Source organism: Squalius cephalus, assembly GCF_949319135.1.
Source record: "Squalius cephalus genome assembly, chromosome: 7".
Classification (NCBI taxonomy): Eukaryota; Metazoa; Chordata; class Actinopteri; order Cypriniformes; family Leuciscidae; genus Squalius; species Squalius cephalus.
Genome location: NC_137128.1, coordinates 21246250 through 21270997, shown reverse-complemented (window position 1 = coordinate 21270997; position 24748 = coordinate 21246250). Strand labels below are relative to the sequence as shown.

The window sequence follows — 24748 nt, the reverse complement described above, 5'->3', positions numbered from 1 at the left end:
AAGTGCACTACTAAAAATGTAGAAGACATTAAATTACAGTTAGTAATAATCATTACAGTCTGTCACAAATAACGTCAATAAATATTTAGTGTTTTGAATACACTGAACATTCCTTCAAGAAGCTTTCTTAAGACTGCTGTGGTAAATATAAGTGGATGTGGGTTGGAGTTTCATAAGATGTGGGTATTATACTGTCATTCTCTAAAAAAGAAAACAGGTAATTTCTTGTGGGTGTAGTAACTGACATTTAGACACTCTTGAGGGAATGAAATGGCATGCTGTAGAGATTAGAGAATCACTTTAACGCCTTACTGAAACAACTAGAAGGAACGAATACTTACAAAGCGATACTTGTTAAATTAACTTGTTAAATTAATCAACATAAATTTTAGCTGGTGATATGTTTGAAAGTGTTTTGTTGAATTTCAAGGCTGATTAGATTTAGCAGATTTAGCCTCTGCTCTTAGATTGGTGTGTTGTTGTGTTGTTGTGTATCCTATCCTCTTGCAGAATCCTATCCTGCTTCCTCAATGCCTGATCAAAAACAAGAGTGTTATCCGAATGTCTTGCTCTAAACAGACAAAAGTGCTGTTCTTAACTAGTTAACGCTATAGTATGATAACGACCGGAATACACTACACGACTTCTGCCCCGATTTTCAGTCTGGATGTCTTGACGCTAGTTGCTGAAAGTCTGCAGATTTTGGGCGATCAAAGTTGACAGATTTTACAGAAAATCCTGTAGTGTATGAAGGACACAGATTTCAAACATGTTTGATATTTTGAGCACATATTTAAAACACATTGTTTTCATTTTGCATGCGTCTCTTAGAAACGAAGCACGTTTACGCGCGCGTTTGTTGTGTTCGGAATGACTTGAAAAATCATTGATCCTCAGTCGTGTAGTGTGATGGCCAGTTTTTCTCTGTAACCAGTTACAAAGCCAGCAAGAGTAAAATAGTGTATTCCAGCCTTAAGTTGTTAAGCATAATATGCAAGGTTTAGTAGCACAGAAACCTGTTGTCAATGCTGCCTGTGACTTTTATTACTAAAATAGCTTCACTACTGGAACGCTACATTACATTTCTAAGCAATGAGGTGGAAGCATCACTGTGTTTTGAAGTAATTCAACACACAGCTTCACTATTAATAGAGAGATGCTGCATAGTGCATAGACGAAGGTAATTCACACATGCACAATCTCTCTCTCTCTCTCTCTCTCTCTCTCTCTCTCTCTCTCTCGCTCTCTCTCTCTGATTCATTCAAATAAATGTAATCTTACCAAACTGCTTTATTTATGTGTCTGATTTATAGCTAGATTTAACAACCTGTAGACAAAATAACTTATGCAAATAACTGTCATTTTTTACCATTCCAGTTTCCGCTTTGAGTCGGGTGGTTCTTTGCCTCCACGTGGATTATCCATGTGGATTATCCCTTACTTATGTTAGTTCCGTTCTGGTTGTTAAAGGTTTTTGGGTAGAGGTATACCACTCAAAATTGCGATTTATGCACCGCTCGTTGGTTTATTAAATTTATAAGTTTCAAATTTATTTATAGACATTTTTTTACTATTATTGATACTCTTGTGTTGGATCTGGATGGCCGGTTACTTTAAAGAGATGAATTTATCAGGCTACTCACATGAAAAAATTAGATATAAATGTCCTTTGTGAAGCAATGTGTTAGGTATGGTATTGTTCTGATACACTGCATAAACACTTATTCGTTGCACTTGTTGTTTGTGGCTCATTAAACGTTTTTTGCATATGGGCCCTCTGCGCCACTGATGCTATACAGAGTATAATAGAACTCTTTGCACATGAAAAACCTTTAAAAAAATCAGTTTGTATTTCATTTGCATTTTGAGCTCTCATGTTATTCCTCAAGTATGGTGTTGCATACCGCTCATAAAGCAGCCTGTCTCATAAATAAACATGGAAAGCATATAATCTTAATCATGCTTCTGCTATTGCTACTCATAACTAATGCACATTGCTCACCTAATGATGTGAAATATTGCAGAGATGAGGAGTTCATTATAAATGGCGACTGCCAAGTAGCGAGGCTCGTGGAAAGCGGAGGGGACGGTCCTTACAGCATAGCACAAATAGATGCCCCACAGCAGGAACAGGAACTCCGCTAGAACAGGAACACAAGAAGACACAGCACAGTGCCGTCACTAATTATTTAGTGTGTCAAGTCTGGTAATGCCAGCTGAAAAGATGTGATTTCACACAGCCTGAAAGGCTGTTTCCCCTCCCTCCCTCTTTTGCCACATCACTCAAAGTAACAAGTCAATGGTGCATGAACATCTTAAAAATAACGTTTGAGACAACAGCAACTACCTAAAACAAAATATGTTTTAGTATTTGAATGAAGTTGATATTATTTTTTCCCATTTTAAGTATGCAGTAGGTTAAGGAATCCAGAACCCTTTCTTATTCAGAATCAGTTACATAAAAAACAAAACTATTTTTATAACATTTATCTCCATTCCTAAACGTTTGCATTCTTCCACCTACATGGACTGAAGACCATACAAGAATACTATGACAATGTTTCCTGCATCACTGCTGAATCTACAGCATAATATTTGGTTTTAGCTGATTTGTGGAATTTAAAGCTTGACGTGAATATAATGAGAGAGAATGACTATAAATGGACACAACTCAATGGTTGCATGCTGGTAAAAGGACGAAGGGCTGGTAAAAGCAGGCAGGACAGACCAAGGAGGTGATGATGGAGGAAGAAGCCAAGGAGGAGATGATGGATGGAGTAGCCGGGTGATGATGACCCAGAGCTCAGCCATGAACGATAGCCCACGGTGGAGTTGATGGAGGGAGGAGCCAAGGTGTTGACATGGCCGACGACACACGCGAAATGATTGACAGAGACAGAGCCGATGTGAGGGGATCCCAGGGTGCAGATGGAGAGCTGATGGGCTTGAGTGACACCGCTGGCTCTGGGGACCAAGGCAGGGTGTGGCGACGAGCGCTCGAGGTGGAGCCAGAGTACCCGAGGACTTAGGCGGAGCTGGTGTGCTCGAGGACCACGGTGGATCCGGGGAGAGGGCGGAGCCTGCTGGAGCAAAGCGGTGGATGGCTCGTAAGTCCGTGGCGCAAACAGACTGACAGAGGAGGAGCCGGAGGGACGAGGGAGCCTGGTGGAGCTGCAAGGCTGAGGGTCTCTGGTGGAGCCAAGGGTGGGAGGAGGCAAGGCAGAGCTGACAGGCTGACAAGCAGAGGTGGAGCGAAGGAATCAGAGGCTGGAGGCGGAGCCAAAGGATCCCCTCACTCAGGCGAAGCTGGTGGTAGAAGGACCTGAGGCTTCACGTCGCTTCAAGGGGAAGGTGAAGAGCTGCAGGAATCCAGCAGAGGCGGGTGGTGGTGGTCTGGGCTTTGGGTCTGGCTGCGGATGATGGCCTCCTTTCAGTCAAGTTCTGTGGTGTCTGGGAAGTCTACTGGATGGTAGAAGTTAGCCCTGATCCAGAAGCTTTAAAGTCTCATCATCGAGGGCTGTCTTTAAAGTAAGCTGACTGAATCGAAGGGCAAAGTTCATTGGAGGAAGTTCATTGGTTCATCGGGCTAGGGCAACGAATTTCGCTGCATAATCCATTTGCGCACAAACAATACCGGATCATGAGTGATACAAACAGAGGAACTTAAATAGACAGAGATAATAAACTAAATGATAAGAAGCTGTGATGATTGTCACATGGGTTGTGCCCAAGGGGTTGTCACGCTTCTGACTCAATTTATGTCAACTTATTGAGTCAGACTCAATTAGTCAATTTATGCTATGCCCACTATGTTTGTGCCTATTCAAAGCCTAGTGAGGCAGGTCTTCACTCAGCATGGCGTAGTAGGTATTGATTCCCCATAGCGTCAATGCCAAATGCAGCGTCGAAGTTCAATTTCGAAAGGGAACGTCTTAGGTTGTGTATGCAACCTGGTTCCCTGAGAAGGGGAATGAGATGCTGTGTCTCATTGCCACACCTTGGGCCTGCCTGCGCGTCTCCTCAGACAAAAGAGTTGATGACGTGTAACTCGAGTGTCCTTTTATACTCATGTGCGCTCTGCGTGTGACGTCATGGACTGCCGTCCGCCAATGAATTTTGGCTTTTGTTTACACGTGCCTCAGACACCGGTCACACTGATGGCATTCCCCGTAGCGTCAATACCAAACGCAGCATCTGGGGGAAAACGGAGCTCTCAAAGGAAGCCCACAGCAACACAGGAAGAACAGAAGGGCCTCCTGACTCAGCCAGAACTTGTACTTCTACCCACGTATGCTACCCACCCTTATTATATTTAAGTTAACCTAAATTTTATTTCAAGTAACGAAAATGTTTTTATGCTTTTAGTTTTAGTTAACTATTATAACCCTGTGCTAAAGTAATAGTTCATTCAAAATTTTAAATGTTTTTGCCTAACAAAAGGAGATGAATAAGGAATGAGAGAAATTAGACTAATTTTGTATCTCCAAGAAGGACAAAAAAGTACAATAAATATAGCCTGTATCTTTTTATTTTCTCCATTCAAATCTTGTACATTAATGATACAAGCCAGGATGTCTTTGTGCATTTGCATGAAAATATTTAATGAGTTTTGAGGGCAGTTTCCAGTTCCTCCTGTGCTTCATGCTGTAAGCAGAAGGTACTCGAGCTGTCAGAGAGAACTGTCTCTGCATCACTGGCCACGTCTCACACCCTCATGCCTTAAATGCTGTCTGGCCACACTCAAATGATCAGATTATACATCTCACATCTTTTCTGTCAAAGCTGCATCCTTGACCCTGAGAGTTTGCCATTCTTGCCTCATTTTCCCTTGTCTGAGGCTGTTGGTAGCACAACTGAAGAATATATTTAATATTTAATATCTGCATCTCATTTAATGATATTAATACATTTTTTCATGGTTTGAGGGTCAGATCTACTAAATGTTTGCGCCAGCACAAACCCTCTTTTGGCGTTAAACGACTGTCATGATTTAATAAAGACATTGCAGTGAAACATTAACAATGAAAAGGAGTGGACACAGTTATATGTTACCCGAACCCGATTTACCCGATTGTTTGCCAAGCCACATTATTTTTAATTAGCACTGCTCTTGGTAGATTGCGTTGGTTACAATGGAAATCAGTTTACATTTTTGGGCTGCTGTATGAATTTTGCTCTCTGATACTGGTTCAAGTAGAATTAATATAAGAATAAGAACTAACCAGCAGCCATCATGTAGTCCCAGCTGTCCAATAGACACATGCTGAACTGTAGGCCCTCTGGGGTGACACCGATGTCAATGAGGGCGTGATGGGTGTCGGGGTTCTGGCATACGGCTGAGGTCCAGGCCACTAGGAACCACACGACCACCAGCAAAATCACAGCAAGCAGACGCAGAACCCTCCAGCTGGTCATATACGGGATTCGCTGGGCAGTGCGTGACAGGAACACTTTTAAAACCCTTGGTATGAAAAGGAAGGACAAGACACAAACATAAGATAAATTAAAGCAACACTCATGTAGATTTCAGCTAGAGCATAATTGTTAGACGGATAATATCTACGTTTACAGTAAAATATTATGAATTTATTTCTGTGAAATGCAGCAGGAGCTTCATTGTTTACTGATCCTTTTCCTCTTCTGTTCAGCCACTAAGTATAAATGTTTTTAGTAGGGCTGTCAAACGATTAATCGCATCCAAAATAAAAGTTTGTTTTTACATAATATATGTGTGTGTATGGTGAATAATTATTTTCTATATATAAAAAAACACACATGCATGTATATATTTAAGAAAACTTTGTTATTTATATATAAAATATTTATATATAATATAAATTATATATAATATAAATATATATACACAGTATATACATGCAAATATTTCTTAAATATATACATGCATGTGTGTGTATTTATATATAGAAAATAATTATACACCATACACACACATATATTATGTAAAAACAAACTTTTATTTTGGATGCGATTAATCGCGATTAATCGTTTGACAGCCCTAGTTTTTAGTATAAAAGTTTTTAGTAATTTTAACTAAATTGAAATTCTGTTAACTGTTACCTAATGTTAACTTATCATATGCGATTGTTAATTTATTAAATTTACATTCAATTCAAAATGACAATATTTCTATATAATTTTACTTTGAAACTATTATCTCTGATCATTCAGTTTCTTATAGTGAAGTTGGCAGCATTATTTTTACCTGTACAATTTGAGAATCACTGTTCCATAAACGATGGCAAAGCCGAGCAAACGGGCCCATCTCAGGAGAATACACCGGATAACACTTGGATTAAAATATTGTATCATAACCTGATGAGACAATATAAAAATAGGGAGTAATGAAATTCATGAATCACTGGGTGCTTTTTTTTTTGGCATTTATTTCTTCATATATTGTGGCTGTAATTATGTGAAGAAGACATCAGAATTTCACTGATGCTCTTCAGAAAACATAAGGTAGCTGGCTTAATCTGATGAAATCTGTTAAAAATATGTCTCAGTTATATTTCACATTCAGAATCAAAAGACAGAAATAAGAAAATATATTTTGCATGCTTATTATTGCCTTTTTTCTTATGACATATTTTAGGAATCATCATAAATTAGGGTTCATTCAAAAAACATAAACCCGAAATTGGATATTGCATTACCATGGAAACAGTTTTTTAAAACCTTTTAAAAAATATGGAACACAACTAGGCTAGTCATGGCTTTGATTTTCTGGCAATTTTAGAGTCCAAATTATATTGTAATAGAGTGTGGTAATAAACCAAACGCAGGATGCAAAAAATAACAAACAAAGTCTTTTATGAACACAGAGAATAATACAGGAGAACACTCAGGAGAATCAATAGCAAACTACACACGTAAATTAAGCACGATAACTGACAAAACACAAAACCAAACAGGGAGAACTACAAGACACTGTTGAGAATAATTGGTAACTATAGAAACAAACAAGGATATAAACAGAAACGCAGGAAACAAGAGCTAAACCAAACAAAACAGAATATCAAAATAAGAGTCCATAACCATGACAAATATATATTTTTTATATAAATATATATAAAAAAAGTTTAGTTCAGGACTAGGGGAGTAACAGGGGTGTAGACAGAGGCTAATGTATGTTTTTGTTGATGGATATATGCATTCTGGCTTCCCCTAAACTTTGTTCAATATATAATATGTATCAGTATCAGTGTACTGGATCCATGCGTTATGTCTTAAAGTGACAGCAGCCTAATATTCCTGCTGTCTGTATGTGTTTTTAATGTTGATCAAACAACAAAAGACAAGGAAATTACTGACTGCTCTTGACTGAATAACTTTTGTAACTTAATTAATAATGATTAATCTTTATTATTTATACATTGAAGATTATATGCAATGTTGGTTTACATTTGATTAGCTACTTTACTCAACTTCTGTACCCGAAAACTACTGTTAGATCTAAATAACCTGAAAAGCACTGTTTATTTGTATCTTTGTGCTACTCTAATTATTTGTGCTGTTGCTTGTAGTTTGATTATTTGTTGTTATTAGGGCCCAAGCCCTGAAAGGGCGAAGGCCCTATTGTTTCCGTAAGGATTTTTAGGGCCCAAGCCCTGAAAGGGCGAAGGCCCTATTGTTTCCGTAAGGATTATTTTTTTTTTTTTTCTTCATTATTTTTTTTTTTGCCTTTTTGACACTTTTGGGGCCCTTAACACGCTCAAAAACTCTTGAAATTTTGCACACACGTCAGAACCCGCGGCCATCAGGGCCGGGCTGAAGCTGGTACCGGGGCGTGGCAGGGGGGCTCGACGGCGCCCCCTGGAATGGGGTCCGAAAACTTGGTCCATAAATCAAACACGCTTGCATGTAATAATATGAAACTCAGTACACATATAGATCTCATCGGGCCGAACAACTTTCGTGCTCTAAGTTTTACAAAAGCCCAACAGGAAGTCGGTTATTATACGTTGTTTGGAAAACGCATACAATGGAATGTGAAATACTCCTCCTAGGGATTTCATCCGATCGCCACCAAACTCGGTGAGAATAAAGTCAAGACATTGAGGATGAATTCTTGCGAACAGATTTTTGATATCTCGAACGGTTTGGCCGTGGCGAGGAAACTAATTTATGGCGAATAATGGGACACAGGAAGTGTGTTATAACTTCTGCATACATTATCTGATCTTGATGAAACTTCAGCAGTGTATTCGTTGTAAGAGGCCGATCACATGGATGTGACTATTGTGAGTCAAAGTTATAGCGCCACCAACTGGCAGCAGGAAGTGTGTCACTTTCAAAATGCTTTGAAGTCACCCTCTTACTTTTACCCGATTTGCTTCAAACTTTATGTGTATAATGTAAACACACGGCAGATGTAGACCTGTGAAAGGATTATTGATATCTTAGATACTGTTGCCGTGGCAACGCATCAAATTTTAATATTCTTTTCGGATGCGTTTGAAACTCTTAGCATGCTTGAAATTGGATGAAACTCGACAGACACATAACACTTATTAGCCAGTAGACATGTGAAAAGTTTCAGAAACGGGCGTGGCAGGGGGGCTCAACAGCGCCCTCTTGAACAGGGTCTGAAAACTTGGTCCATATATCAAACACGCTTGCATGAATTAATATGAAACTCGGTACACATATAGATTTCATCGGGCTGAACAACTTTCCCTCTGTCAAGTTTCACGCCAGCCCAACAGGAAGTCGGCTATTATGGGTTGTTTGGAAAACGCTTGCTGTGGAATGCGATGTACTCCTCCTAGAGAATTCATTCAATCACCTCCAAACTCAGTCAGCATGAAGTCAAGACATTGAGAATGCTAAATTGCGGACGGATTTTTGATATCTCGAACGGTTTGGCCGTGGCGAGGAAACAAATTTATGGCGAGAAAAGAGAGGAGACGAAGTGTTATAACTTCTGCATACATTAACTGATCTTGATGAAACTTTAGCAGTGTGTTCGTGGTAAGAGGCAGATCAGATGGATGTAACTATCGTGAGTCAAAGTTATAGCGCCACCAACTGGCAGCAGGAAGTGTGTCACTTTCAACATGCGTTTGACAAAAGTGGGTGGGTTAGTTTTACCAACAGTTACAAAAATCAGTATATATATTGGTCTCACCGAGCCGGACAACTTTCTAATTTACAGTTATTAGCTCAGAGCAAAAGGAAGTCAGATATTTTGGTTTGAATGTGGATTTTTTGGATATTTCAGACTCTGAGTTTTTAGCTACTCTTCCTAACTGGTTTATTTTATTCACACCAAACTTTTTCAAAATGATGAAAATACATTAAAGATGCTAAATTGTGAACGGATATTAAACATCTCAAATGGTTTTGCTATAGTGAGGGACTAAAGTAAAGTAACACTTAAAGCCTCATCTTCTAAAAATGTAATTAAACCATTTATTTCTATATAAAAGTATAAAAATATCACAACTAAACCCATTTTATTCTTTTCTTTTCCAATTTAATAATTATTTATAAGTTTAAAAATAGTAATTGTACTATTTAGTCCCATAAAAGTCAAGTCATACATAGGGCTATACTGCCCTCTTGTGTTCAAAATCAGGTAGGCCTATTGTATCTACATAAAAATATACTAGGTTTGTGACGGTGAGAATATTTTACCACTGGTTAATCTATGTGTGACACCGCTGGGGGCTTTTGAATCGCCAACTTAAAAACGAAAGTAAAATATGCTCGTCCACACTGACATTGATAGTGGTTGAGCGAGCGTTTCAAATGAATTCCTATGGAAGTAGGAATTAACTGAAAAACATTCACTCTGTTCTGCTCGTTCCTCGCCGTGGATGCGCACCGTTATGAATGCCCGTGCAGCCATGAGCATTTTAGTTTAATTTTACAATTAGCGCCTTTCGGGGGGTGGATTGCTTGAAATTATTTTACAAAAGCACAATGTTGTGTTTTATTGCGACTGTACACACATATAAGTTAACACTTTGCAGTTTGAATGTCGTCCTGTATAATGACGGAGTATGTTTTTATGTGTCCACTGTTCAATCGCGCCCACGCCACACACACACACACACGGTTTACTATCTTTGTGGGGACTCTCCATAGACTTAATGGTTTTATACTGTACAAACTGTATATTCTATCTCCTCACACTAACCCTACCCCTAAACCTACCTATCCCAGAAAACTTTCTGCATTTTTACATTTCCAAAAAAACTCATTCTGTATGATTTATAAGCTTGTTTACCCATGGGGACCTCTATTTAGGTCCCCACTGTGACATGAGTCCCCATGAGTCTGTGTGCATTCAGGTTGAAGTCCCCACCGGGATAGAAAAACATGAACACACATATACACACACACACACACACACACACACACACACACACACACACACACACAAACACACAAACACACATTCCAGTATTGCAATCTTGACATCGCAGCCTGTTCATTATAGCCTTAATAAAATATAATAATAAAATAGTTAACCTAACATATAAAAATTACACTGCTCTAAATAGTCAGTAGTACAATTCGTACATTCACAGTAAGCACCGCACCACTGTGATGTTTCAAGCACATTTTTGCGCGTGTGAAGAGGATGATTTTTTCCGTCGATATTGGAACACGAGTGAAGAACAAAGCCTATAATAAAGAATAGTTTAGCATCCAAATACATCGCAAATGCTGAAACATTTTGATTCTAATGAGAGGGTTACGTGAGCCCAACAGTGCTTACTTTCGTTTTTATTTTTACATTAAATTTAAAAGATTTGTTGTGGAATATTTTGAGTGTATCATAAAATCAGAATAAGGTAATAAGGTTTCTGTCTTATATATATATATATATATATATATATATATATATATAAAAATATAGCTGCGAGCAGCGATGAAGGGCCAAAGCCGGTGGCACCGCCACCCCGGTGCCTTTAGGTAACTAAAGGCAACAGGGTTGCGGTGCCACCGGCTTGGGCCCGTAATCGCTGCTCGCAGCTATATTTTTTTTTTTTTTTTTCATTATTTTTTTTTTGCCTTTTTGCCACTTTTGGGGCCCTTAACATGCTCAAAAACTCTTGAAATTTTGCACACACGTCAGAACCTGCGGCCATCAGGGCCGGGCTGAAGCTGGTACTGGGGCGTGGCAGGGGGGCTCGACAGCGCCCCCTGGAATGGGGTCCGAAAACTTGGTCCATAAATCAAACACGCTTGCATGTAATAATATGAAACTCAGTACACATATAGATCTCATCGGGCCGAACAACTTTCGTGCTCTAAGTTTTACAAAAGCCCAACAGGAAGTCGGTTATTATACGTTGTTTGGAAAACGCATACAATGGAATGTGAAATACTCCTCCTAGGGATTTCATCCGATCGCCACCAAACTCGGTGAGAATAAAGTCAAGACATTGAGGATGAATTCTTGCGAACGGATTTTTGATATCTCGAACGGTTTGGCCGTGGCGAGGAAACGAATTTATGGCGAATAATGGGACACAGGAAGTGTGTTATAACTTCTGCATACATTAACTGATCTTGATGAAACTTCAGCAGTGTGTTCGTTGTAAGAGGCCGATCACATGGATGTGACTATTGTGAGTCAAAGTTATAGCGCCACCAACTGGCAGCAGGAAGTGTGTCACTTTCAAAATGCTTTGAAGTCACCCTCTTAATTTTACCCGATTTGCTTCAAACTTTATGTGTATAATGTAAACACAGGGCAGATGTAGACCTGTGAAAGGATTATTGATATCTTAGATACTGTTGCCGTGGCAACGCATCAAGTTTTAATATTCTTTTCGGATGCGTTTGAGACTCTTAACATGCTTGAAATTGGATGAAACTCGACAGACACATAACACTTATTAGCCAGTAGACATGTGAAAAGTTTCAGAAACGGGCGTGGCAGGGGGGCTCAACAGCGCCCTCTTGAACAGGGTCTGAAAACTTGGTCCATATATCAAACACGCTTGCATGAAATAATATGAAACTCGGTACACATATAGATTTCGTCGGGCCGAACAACTTTCCCTCTGACAAGTTTCACGCCAGCCCAACAGGAAGTCAGCTATTATGGGTTGTTTGGAAAACGCTTGCTGTGGAATGTGATGTACTCCTCCTAGAGAATTCATTCAATCACCTCCAAACTCAGTCAGCATGAAGTAAAGACATTGAGGATGCTAAATTGCGGACGGATTTTTGATATCTTGAACGGTTTGGCCGTGGTGAGGAAACGAATTTATGGCGAGAAAAGAGAGACACGAAGTGTTATAACTTCTGCATACATCAACTGATCTTGATGAAACTTCAGCAGTGTGTTCGTGGTAAGAGGCCGATCAGATGGATGTGACTATTGTGAGTCAAAGTTATAGCGCCACCAACTGGCAGCAGGAAGTGTGTCACTTTCAACATGCTTTTGACAAAAGTGGGGGGGTTAGTTTTAAATACAGTAAAAAAAAAATGTTTTTATATTGTTCTCATCAAGCCGGACAACTTTCTAATTTACATTCATTAGCTCAGAGCAAAAGGAAGTCAGATATTTTGGTCTGAATGTGGATTTTTTTGCAAAATCAGCCTATGAATTTTTAGCCACTCCTCTTAAACTATTTATTTTATTCCCACCAAACTTTTTCAACATGATGAAAATACATTAAATATGCTAAATTGTGAACGGATAATAAATATCTCAAACGGTTTTGCTATGGCGAGGGATTAAAGTAATGTCCAAAAAGGAAAAACTAAAAGCCTCAAATTTTCTAAAAATGTAATTATATACCATTTATTTCTATATAAAAGTATACAAACATCACAACTAAACATTTTATTCTTTTTTTTCAATTTAAGAATGAATTTTAAGTTTAAAAACTGCCAGAATGGTTGTTTAGTCTAAACAATACATAAATAAAGTCAAACATAGTGCTATACTGCCCTCTTGTGTTCAAAATCAGGTAGGCCTATTATATCTATATATAAATATACTAGGTATGTGACGGTGAGAATATTTTACCACCGGTTAACTGACGTGTGACACCGCTGGGGGCTTTTTAATCGCTAACTTAAAAACTAAAGTAAAATATGTTCGTCCGCACTGACATTTATATTGGTTGAGCGAGCGTTTCAAATGAATTCCTATGGAAGTAGGAATTAACTGAAAAACGTTCACTCTGTTCTGCTCGTTCCTCGCCGTGGACGTGCACCGTTATGAATGCCCGTGCAGCCATGAGCATTTTAGTTTCATTTTAAAATTAGCGCCTTTCGGGGGGTGGATTGCTTGAAATTATTTTACAAAAGCACAATTTTGTGTTTTATTGCAACTGTACACAAATATAAGTTAACACTTTGCAGTTTGAATTTCGTCCTGTATAATGATGGAGTATGTTTTTATGTGTCTACTGTTCAATCGCGCCCACGCCACACACACACACACACACACACACACACACACACACACACACGGTTTACTATCTTTGTGGGTACTCTCCATGGACTTAATGGTTTTTATACTGTACAAACTGTATATTCTATCTCCTCACACTAACCCTACCCCTAAACCTACCTATCCCATAAAACTTTCTGCATTTTTACATTTCCAAAAAAACTCATTCTGTATGATTTATAATCTTGTTTACCCATGGGGACCTCTATTTAGGTCCCCACTGTGACACGAGTCCCCATGAGTCTGTGTGCATTCAGGTTAAAGTCCCCACCGGGATAGAAAAACATGAACACACACACACACACACACACACACACACACACACACACACACACACACACACACACACACACACACACACACACACACACACACACTCCAGCATTACAATCTTGACATCGCAGCCTGTTCATTATAGCCTTAATAAAATATAATAATAAAATAGTCAACCTAACATATAAAAATTACACTGCTCTAAATAGTCAGTAGTACAATTCGTACATTCACAGTAAGCACCGCTCGCTCCACTGTGATGTTTCCAAGCAAATTTTTGCGCATGTGAAGAGGATGATTTTTTCCATCAATATTGGAACACGAGTGAAGAACAAAGCCTATAATAAAGAATAGTTTAGCATCCAAATACATCGCAAATGTTGAAACATTTTGATTCTGATGAGAGGGTTACGTGAGCCCAACACTGCTTACTTTCATTTTTACTTTTACATTAAATTTAAAGGATTTGTTGTGGAATATTTTGAGTGTATCATAAAATCTGAATAAAAAAAAAAAAAAAATAATAAAAAAATAAAAAAATGAATGAATGAATGAATAAATAAATAAATATATATATGTATGTGTATATATATATATATATATATATATAGCTGCGAGCAGCGATAAAGGGCCAAAGCCGGCGGCACCGCCACCCTAAAGGCACCGGGGTTGCGGTGCCACCGGCTTGGGCCCGTAATCGCTGCTCGCAGCTATATTTTCCTTTATTTTTATTTGACAGTAGTCATTTAACATAATCTCTGTATTCCAATCACATTCAAGAATTACAACCGTTTCAGTTCTGATCTATGCTCACAAATGGGGGTGACAGTTAACAGGTTAAAGAAAATGAAATATATTTTAGAAGCATTATGATGTTTTACATAATGACATTATTTTCATGCACATTTCCACTCTAAATGCTCAGTACTATAATGTGGACAAAAAAAGTGATATATGATTTATATTACAAATTTGTTTGTATCATGGTATTATTTGTTGTACTGCATGCCTTTATGATGAGAAAAATTAGAAAAACAATACTGAGATATTGGGAGGGGAAAATTTGTCTAATTGTCACAATTTCACACTTAAATGCAACCATTGTAACATTATTATTGTCTTGGTGGCATTAAACTCGATGCAAAATATATTTTTATTTTTATTTTGAGTGAGCAGGGCATGTTTTCATGAGATTTATCCCGATGTAGTTGTAAAATATCAAAACCTTGTATGTGTTTTCCCAATATAAAAGCTGTGCAGCTCATTACTAGGAAACAAACAGTGAGAGATCCTTCAAAACTTAAAAAAAAACTCTTAAACACACAAATATACTCATGTTATAATGTGTGTGAATGAAGTACAAGTACAAGCTTTCCAGATTGTCTTTGTTTAATCCATGGCTCTTTATCCTCCTGAGTTTGCGAAGTGTTCATTATCTGACAAGCCCGCTGTCCCTTTTGTTCTGTGCCGGTCTTATTTAAAGCAGCAGAATTCAATAAATATCAGCACAGACTGATGGAATGATGCATCTGTTCTTATCTCCCCTAGGAGAGTCACCAGTACAGCTTTCCAATCCACAGTCGTCCTCTTAAATGTGCAAACAGCAAAACGGCCCCTTCAGTGTAATCAAAGAGCTTTGCCATGTGTAGCTTCTAACCACGAGGAAGACTCAATTAGCAGCACTTCTCCTCTCAGAGAAATAAATGAGCACATGCCTTTTACTCTCATCAGGATAGTGAAAATCTTAATGTAAGTCAGTTATTTCACATTTTGGTTAGATATACTGACTATATCCACACAAGAAGTTACATTAAAACCAAATTGGGGGAAACATTTTCCCCAAAATCTGAAAGAAAGAAAAAATTCTAGCTTCATGCAATCTTTTCTTATAAACATTTGAATGTGGAAAAGTTTCATAAAAAAGCAACATTTTGAACAAAAAGCTGAGAAAATCACGTTTTTGTCAAACACTATGTCCGGATCGGATTCAGAATGATGATCAAAACATAGATGGAGTAGATTGAATCCATCAACACCCCCAAAGCATGAACAGTCCTATACCTTGTCCTGGCTCGACATTTCATTCAGTAACATTAGGCAGTTTTAATTTGGTTTAATGTCCGATGATTGCGCTAGCTTACATGTGCATAAGCAATGATTTTATAGCTTGTTTCTGCTTCTTTTTCCCCAGTGTTTCGAACCGCAGATTCTGTACTCTTTCAGAAGATGCGTAATAACGTCCCCTACCGTACAACAGTGAAAACATGGATTGCCGGAAAATTATGACAACGGCGGGGAAAGAGTTAAGGTCATGAGAAATAAATGTTTTTGACAGATTTTACTTGACAATATCACATGGTCCTTTGTCGGCACAATGTGCAAGTCAATTCACACTATGAATGCCCAGTAAGGCACTAGAAACGAAAGGCTTCAAACTTCATGAAACTGACATAACAGATCTTGGTAGTCAAATAGCCTATTGTTCAATTTCACTGTAAACTGGTCCAAATCTTGTACCTTCAGTGCTGTAGGGCAGGGAGTCGATGACAACAAAAGAAATATAGTGACATATTTGTAACATCAGACTGGAGACAAATAGGTGGCCCCTTTTGCCTCCAACACTCTGCCATTAATTAACCAGAGGATTTATTTATAACAAGTTGCGCTAGAACTTGATGGACTCATTAATAATGCATAGCGCTGCACAGCAGAACAGCAGCATGTCACGATAGAAACTATACACAGCTGTAGTGCATCTGAGTGCATGCACATGTTTGATCACTGACGACTGTCATCTGTTCTATTCAGAGCTTAAAATCACATCAGAATTCAGTTTGCAGTGCCATGAAAACTGAATTTGTTAGAAAAAAAGTGGCCATGAAACACCTTTCACAATGCATTTTACTTACATAATGGGCATGAAACAGAACATTCAACATCATGTGTCAATATTTTTATTGGATAGTGAAAAGTGGCTGTTAAATACCAGAATTGAGCCAGCTGGTTGGAAGGGAGAGATTGAAAAAACAAGAGGTTGTTTTAGAATCAAAAATGTGGATTAAGAAAGTGAATAGGGTCAGTTTTGATTTCATGTTGACTTTAAGAGACGGATGACAGATGATTTTCATTAAATGGTGCTGTGGATGCTTTTTATTGAACCATGCCATTATTGGCTTACAAAGAAAATAAAAATGAGGCCTTGCTTAATTTTTAGTTATTGCTGATTATTGCCATTTTTGTAACATTTAGGGATGAATTCACTAAACTAGTGGTCTTCAACCTTTTTCAGGACAAGGACGCTTTGATGGATAGATAGCCAGAGCCGGGCCCCCTATTTCATATCATTCAAATTGAGTGTTGTATTTAAAACTGCCTTCACATGCTATCGAAATTGACGTAAATATGAGTTTCCTAGTTAAAAATTGGACATGAACGCCTTTCAAGTTGTATTTACCATTTTAGAGATAAGCTCAGAGATAATTTCGATACCCAAGTTCCCAACACGACTTTAAACATGGCGGAGAGGAGAACGATTGCTGCTCTTACTGATATTCTTTAGTTTTTTTCACAACAGCTTGTCGTTAAAGTAGTGCATATTTACTTGTATGAATAATAATTTGAAGCATATTGTATGTTTTATAAACAGCAAAAATAGCCTGTATTTGACTGAAATGTGATGCTAAATACCATTTTCACTTTAATAAGACTTTCCCAATAAACAGGCAAGAATAAACCTAGAGTCCTCCATGATTCTTGTTCTTTCTGACAACAAAGCACTTGAATGCGACAAGCTTGTAATCACGGCTTCAGAAGTGGGAAGTGGGAAATTTCCAATGGCAGCATAAATCCTAGTCATATTCATGTAATAACAGTTTATGATGTTTATATTGTAAGGCTATTAAAATAATCATTATTGATGTAAAGCATCACATACTTGTACATCATATTACATCTTAATTTGACCTTTTATTGTTAATTGTATATTTTCTATTTGCAGAAGGCAGCATTTATTAATTGATATATGATCAAATGAGGAGATAAGCGCTATAACCAAACATCACCACAGGTTTGGTGTAGTCAAGCTCACTTTCTGCATTTTAAACAGCTGTTTCAGGTGTCTGAATGAGAGTGGTAAAGTGCTCCATAACCTTACACTCAGAACTGCGTGCAATCTGCATTCATTATAGGTTTGTGTCATTACCTGGTTTTCATAATCCAGAGCTAAAATGACAAACAGCGTGTGCAAATAAACCATCCTTACTATCCTTACCCTGTTTCATCCTCCCTCTATCTCTCATATAAATGCAAGAGCTGTTGACACAGATGGTCCGGGAGGTGTGCTCAGCTTAAGAACAGAGAAAAATACCAAGAGACAGGAGCACAACAGATGACGTGCCTGTTTTTAATCAAACAAGAACACAGAATCTAAGAGTTTACACAACTCCGTTGAGGAATTCATTTTTGACAGATTCAATTTTAAATTTACACAAGCATTCTCAAATGAGAAGTGATAAAATATAGGGCATCTTCTATTGTGTTTGATCAGGTTTTCATTCACAACGAGTTATAGTTGAAGAATCAAGACATTCTGATGGGGTTTCACAGAAGCAACTAAACATGGAAATGCAACAAAAATGAGAACTTAATATGCATTTGAAATGATAAATGTGACTGAAAGCTGGCCAACAAATACTTAGCTTTCACTTAAACCGACATAAATAATGAGACACTTTCAACATTGAACAGGCTTACGCAATACACTAGACCAGCCAAATGAAAAGCAGACCATTGCATTTCAAAGAGCCTCAGGTGCAAACTGTACAAATCAGTCAACTGAGGATAAAACCAAGAAAATCATAATGGATCTTTACAGCTGCATCCTGGATGCCTGGTCCTTTAAATATAGCATGAAATTAAAACCATCCCTGGTCTGTTTTTGTATTAGATTCTTATATAGTGATCCAATCCCAAGTGGACAGCCAATATGCAATGTTTCAATCTGGTGTTAACATCATCTGTGACCATTTGAATGAAATTAGATCTTATTTCATCAGACCCAACATCACTTTCTCAGGAACCCAGCTTACGAGCAAATGAGAAAAGAAGTGAATGAAAAGATACACAACTGTGTTTTTTCGTAATCCATGTCTTTTGGTACAATGCAGCAAATTTGAATCCCATTACTTAGTGCACCTTCTCACAATGATCACATCGCAAAACGTTTCTACCTGTATTTAGCGCTGACCACTTGTGATCAGATCACAAAAAACGGAACTTAACAGATGAAAAAATTAAAAATGATTCATTGTTGCACATTATTCCAAAGAATAACATTTCTCTTTCCTAATTGAACATGCCCTTTCATTTAGAAATATGGCAGATTATTAAAGTAAAATGGTATTCACACATTTCATGTTACAGTTTTTCTCGATTGCTTAAACACTATAACCAGGCTTTTGAACTAAAATTTCAAAACCATAATGCCATTTATCAAAAAGCACACCCATTTCACTAAACTATAAACACTATTCCCTGTTTTGACAAATGAGTCAGATTTGTTGAACTGTCACTGCAAAACTCTACACACAAATCCCTTCGTTTCTCATTGCTTAGACCATGTTGTCATTTAGAAAGCACTAGCATTCAATATTGTTCACTCAAGTCAGCACAGCTTCAGCTCAGTTAGCACACAATTACCCAAGTGGAAACACTAAGAGTCAAAATTTAACACACATCAATCAGAACCTTCAATAGATATATAAAAGGGCCCAAATCAGTTTATTGCGTTTTGGAACAATGGATCCAGAAAGATATGAAGGAAGAGGGATAAGAATGAGGAGGAGGAAGGGCAAGGACAAGAAGACAAGCAGTCTCAGATGAAATTCAAGCCACTCTAGTTGCCCATGTCTTTATCAATGGTATGATTATGAGGGAGGCTCGGCTACGAGTAAGGCCAAATTTGAGTCGCTTTACCGTCGCCTCGAGAACCTTCAGGGAGGTGTGGTGGCAAACAAAATTCTATCACTGAATAAGAGACAAACATTTCCAATAGTCTTTGATGAGGTTTATTTTCTTGCAAGAAAAGGCCAGCAGCCATACAGTCACACAGAGTGGCTGCAGAGTGTGACAGTGAAGGCATCCTTTCTCCTTTATAGTCTTGACTCCCAGAATGTTATCTTTCTAGGCAAATGATGGTATTTCAACCATATGTGGAACATTCTTAGACGTGTCCATCATATTGTATCCTTGAGTGGAGGCTCTCCTCTCCTGTTTGGACGTACACTCTTTACCATTCCAATACAATTCCATATTAGAATAAGGTTTGTGTGTGCTCTTTTACTGTCATATGATGGTCACACACATCTTACTGAAAGTAAATATAAAAAAATTTTTAGAGGAGAGAGTAAAAAAAAAAAAAAAAAAAAAAAGAGAGTAAAACCGGAAAAAAAAAATGTGTGTGTGTGTGTTTTCTGTGTATGAATAAAAATGTGCCAGTGTATCCACTGTCTTTTGTGTTCACCATGTGAAAAGGTTTGTGATGGGGGGAACCACAAGCAACATAACTTACCAGTTTTGGAAATGTTGTTTTGAATTTATTGCACCAGTGTGTTAGACTATGTTGTAGTGTATGTGATTTTGAGAGCTTGTGTGTCCTGTCTGAGGGCAAAGTTTGGTTTTTCAGCAAGAGTGAATGGTTTTGAGTGTAGAGCTTCATTTTGACCTGAAAATAGGATGTTTGGGGAATTGGGTGAGACGTTATGGATTTGTGTTTATAGTTTTGAGAATACGAGGCATAGTTTCAAGAAATGTGTTTAAGCAATCGAGAAAAACTGTAAATAGTGACATAGGATGAAAGGGAAAATTTATATTCCTCTTTCATTTTGATAGAGTTGTTGAAATAAAGTCTTGGTACTTACAGGGAAGTAGAGAAGTACAGATCCTGAAAGTATCGCTTCAATAAGTATAAGACCAGATGCTTTGATCCTCTGAAAAATAAGGTTGAGAGAAGTAATAGGAGTGAACGAATAAACTATGACATTTTGAAAAGCAGTATTTGCCCTTCAGGCCAATGAACCTGCTCAAGCTGAAATCAAGCTCTAGTTTTTCTTTGGCTCAGGTAACTCTATAAAAGCAGAATAGAGTACAAAGCCTTTCCAGATGAGATGACGGGCTGTAAACGTACTTACCTTGTTGCGACGAAAGTGGTAGACAACCACCATGCTGATGAAGTCCAGGAGCATACAGAACCCCTGAATGGAGACCATGGCAAGACGGAGGGCAGTGTCCTCCTGAGCCAGACACGGTGTGTCATCCCTGCAGAACTGACAGCCTTCTCGGCAGGGCAAACACCTCCCGGACAATTCCCAGGATTCATCAGAGTATGTTTCCCGGTCTGATTCTAACAAAAGGTGGACGACAAGGAATCATACTATGACAACGATGTGACATTGGCTGTATCCGAAATCTCATATTCCCTACTATACAGTAGGAGAAAAATGTTGGGATATCGCATAGAAAAAATGACAAGATGCGCATAAAACTCTAAAAATGTACATAAAAAACATATGCACATTTTGAGGTAGATTATTTTTTAATCTGATAAGACATGCGCATAATAAATTCCTTGATACCAACCCCGACCGCAGCAGCTTCCATTTTTATTACAGATATTTTGTGCCAATTTCCCAGGAACTGACAATTTTGTTCTTATGAACACATTGGACGCCGGTAACGGTGCATTATTCACAGATGTTTTATGCCATATTCCAACTTTGCGCACAAGTTAAATCCGCAACTTTGAATGGAAGTATAGCTTTTTTTGAGATCTCTGCGAGATCAAGGGTATTTTCCTCTGAATTAGGTAGATGTGAGTGAATTAGGAGACTTCCTGCAAAAGTGTCCATAGTTGCTGTTTAATCTTGGACTTATTGGTCCATAAGTATTCAAAAATGGAAGCAGACCTCTGCTGAAGTTAATGTGGGGTTCTTCAGCTAAAGAACACTATTGCTGACCTGCACTAGCTTCTACTTGGGTGGAGGAACCTTTTTAATCTGGCTTCTATACGAAGTGATTTCTCCTGAGGGAGTGAAGTCAAGTTGAAGCAGGCTTAAAAGCAAAATAGTAATCTAATAATGCAGAGCACACACACAATGACAGAGAACAGATAACAGGCTATAACTGCAGAGGACAATTTGCAAGCCCCTGCAAGACAAGACAACACAACAAAATTCACTAACCTCAGATTGGATGATTTTCAAAGAGTCCAAGGCTTTTTGAATTATGAACAAGCCTTGGTTTATCAAATATGAAATAAGGTGAATGCGTGTATCTGCCACGTGTTTGGACAGAACTGCAGCTTTTTGTAATTAGTCCACATTTATGTGGCCTGTATGTAAATTAGCCAATACTGTCTCCATGCTAATGTTAATTTATCTAAAAGTAGTGGCGACTCATTTAAATGGTGCTATTTTTGCATAAGTTAATTGTGAGTGCACGTGAGAGGAATATTGCTCTTAACAACTAGGACTCTCCACATTAAATAAAAATAAACTTGTCTTTGGGGTTTTCGTGCCTAGTTTGAGATCATGAATTATCTGGTGGAAGGAAGTAACTCTATGTTTGTGTATCTGCTTCTGTCAGAAAGAAAAATTCAGTGCAGGCTAGTTCTGTTCAAACAATCTCTGACCAATTACTTTATTTCCATTCATTTTACACTCACATTTATTGTTGACAAACAATTAAACAGATGAAATAATCTTTGATTTACAGATGAACCCAAGCCAAATCTACAGTTCATATCTAACCTGTTTAAAATAAATCTTATCATAATTATCATTAAGTATGATTAATTATCAAAATACTATAAGAGATTACAGTATGGATGGTACAGAGATTCCTACAGTTCACCTTCAAAACAAGTAATATAATAAATCTAAAGTCTCACCAGTTCAGGTTTGTACTTACTTGAGAAGCCATTGAGCACCACTCGGCTTGGGTGGTAGAAACCTCTCTTGCATTGGCACTTGTACTTGTCCAGCACAAATCCATGGCCCACAATTGGTTCACACTGGAAAAGAACAAGTTTAGTTTTAGAACTGGACTTCATTATTAAAAGTACAGAAGACACAATGCATGTAAATATTTAACCTTGGATCTTAAGATAGAAGCTTTAAGTCCTAGTTCCAGTACCACTTTCTTCATTTAAAATGCTGAAATCTGAACTGACACTAGAAATGATATACATTTGTTCAATACAGTCACAGCATGAACAAGGAACTTCCTGAGGAAAACAGCTCTGCTAATAGACCATCTGTGACAGTGGTGTCACAGTCATTTATCAGATTTCCAGATATGAAAATGTCAGTTTTATGAGTTATTATGACAGTCGATAAATGTGCAGCAATTTATTTTTACTCACATTCTGGCAACATTACGGTAAAGCCAACATGGGCATGTAAACTGACGGGCTCACAGCAGCTTGCTCCTTAAAGGCCCTTTGAAATGACTGCCAAGCTTGAAATAAAAACTGTTTGCATATAGAACGATACATATTGTACAAGAAAGTTGTGCTCAAGATGTGCATTTCACACTGTGCCATTTTGTGCCTGTTTCAAGTGTACAGGAGACTTTGCCAACTTAAACTTTTTAGTCTACAGTATTCAAGAAAGTTTTACTGTGAACTAGAAAAAAGTCACACCAAGTTCACAAGGCTCTATAAATAACCCAGAAGCACCATGAAGCCCAGACGAAACATAATGAAGTGAGGATCTCAGGTCTCAGATAAATGTTTCTGCTAAATAAGTCACTGTTTTGTCACCTTTATTTCAGCATGAAGGATTCAATGTGAACAAGTCGTGCTGGAGGTAATTACCTCCATTTTAGATTTATTCACTTTAGCTTTGGTTTAAAAAAGAAAATGGTGCATCAAGTGTTATATTCTATGTTCTATGCTATATTCAATAAAATAAAATAAAAATGTATGTGTTGCTTTTTCCTAATGACACAAATGCCAAGATGTCCCCTCCCACCCTATTCACCCTAGTCTCATCCTCAGACCTCAGGCCCCGTTGGCTGAACGTCTGATACATAAGACACACATAATGGTGTCTTATGTAGACAACACTTATGTAAACAACACTTTGGTAGTTTCAAAGTCGTCATCTGATTGGTTGAATTCTACAGGAGAGCGATCCGCCTATAAACAAAGCCGTTGCGATGCCAAACCCCCTTATGGAAGGAGAAAGTTGTCGTGTTTACAACTGTGACAATTAGCGCTTATCAGGATCAAATAAACGCTACATTTTCAGAAGTATGTGAAGTTTACAGCGCCACTGTTGAAGTAAACCTGCACAACATTCTTGAATGAATGCACACCGAACTGTTATTGTGGGGACATCGACTTTACATTTTGATGCTGAACAAAACAAACTGTGATTGGTTGCTTTACATGTCGGTCAGACGTCTTATTGCGCGGTCCTTGGCCAATGAAAGCTGCCGTCAGACTAAAGGTCTGGCTACGCAAGACAAGATTCACACAAACTTTAAAGTCCGCGTGAACCGGAAGTTGCAAACGACTTTTCTCCAGTGTTGTGACGTATTTCCCAGTGAAAAGGAATATTGAACAGAGGGCAGGGTTTTACTCTAGCGCTCCTCCTCTCCATCTCTGCTCATAGCAGACTAACGGTTTGAAGGGAGTGGTTAAGCATTTCCCAACCCAAGCCGTCAAACCTACATCATCAGAGAAGGAACGCCATTCCAGACCGGAAGTAACTTTTCAGACTTTGATTAAAGATTACGACGGCAAACAATTTTTTTCTGTGTATTAACTTGCACGGATTCATTTTTCACCACAAGACTAGTAATATGCGCTAACAAAGTAAATAGGGTCAATTTTGATTTCAGTTGGACTTTAAAGGAACACGCCGACTTTTTGGGACTTTAGCTTATTCACCGTATCCCGCAGAGTTATCCATCAAAAGTGATTTGCTCGCAGCACCTGAGAAGCCCCGTGGTGAGGAGCAGAATGTTCGC

General features: G+C 38.2%; 1 protein-coding gene across 1 annotated transcript in view; it reads right to left on the bottom strand.

The window, feature by feature from the left end:
- Positions 1–24748, bottom strand: part of gpr158b (G protein-coupled receptor 158b) — a 57112-nt gene that overhangs the window by 7641 nt on the left and 24723 nt on the right. Inside the window, exons 3-8 of the mRNA XM_079877770.1 lie at positions 22682–22784; positions 20905–21116; positions 20635–20703; positions 6224–6333; positions 5223–5461; positions 2003–2141 (exon numbers count right to left, since the gene is read on the bottom strand). Of these exons, the coding sequence (XP_079733896.1) occupies positions 2003–2141; positions 5223–5461; positions 6224–6333; positions 20635–20703; positions 20905–21116; positions 22682–22784 (872 nt within the window). The remainder of the gene's footprint in view (positions 1–2002; positions 2142–5222; positions 5462–6223; positions 6334–20634; positions 20704–20904; positions 21117–22681; positions 22785–24748) is intronic.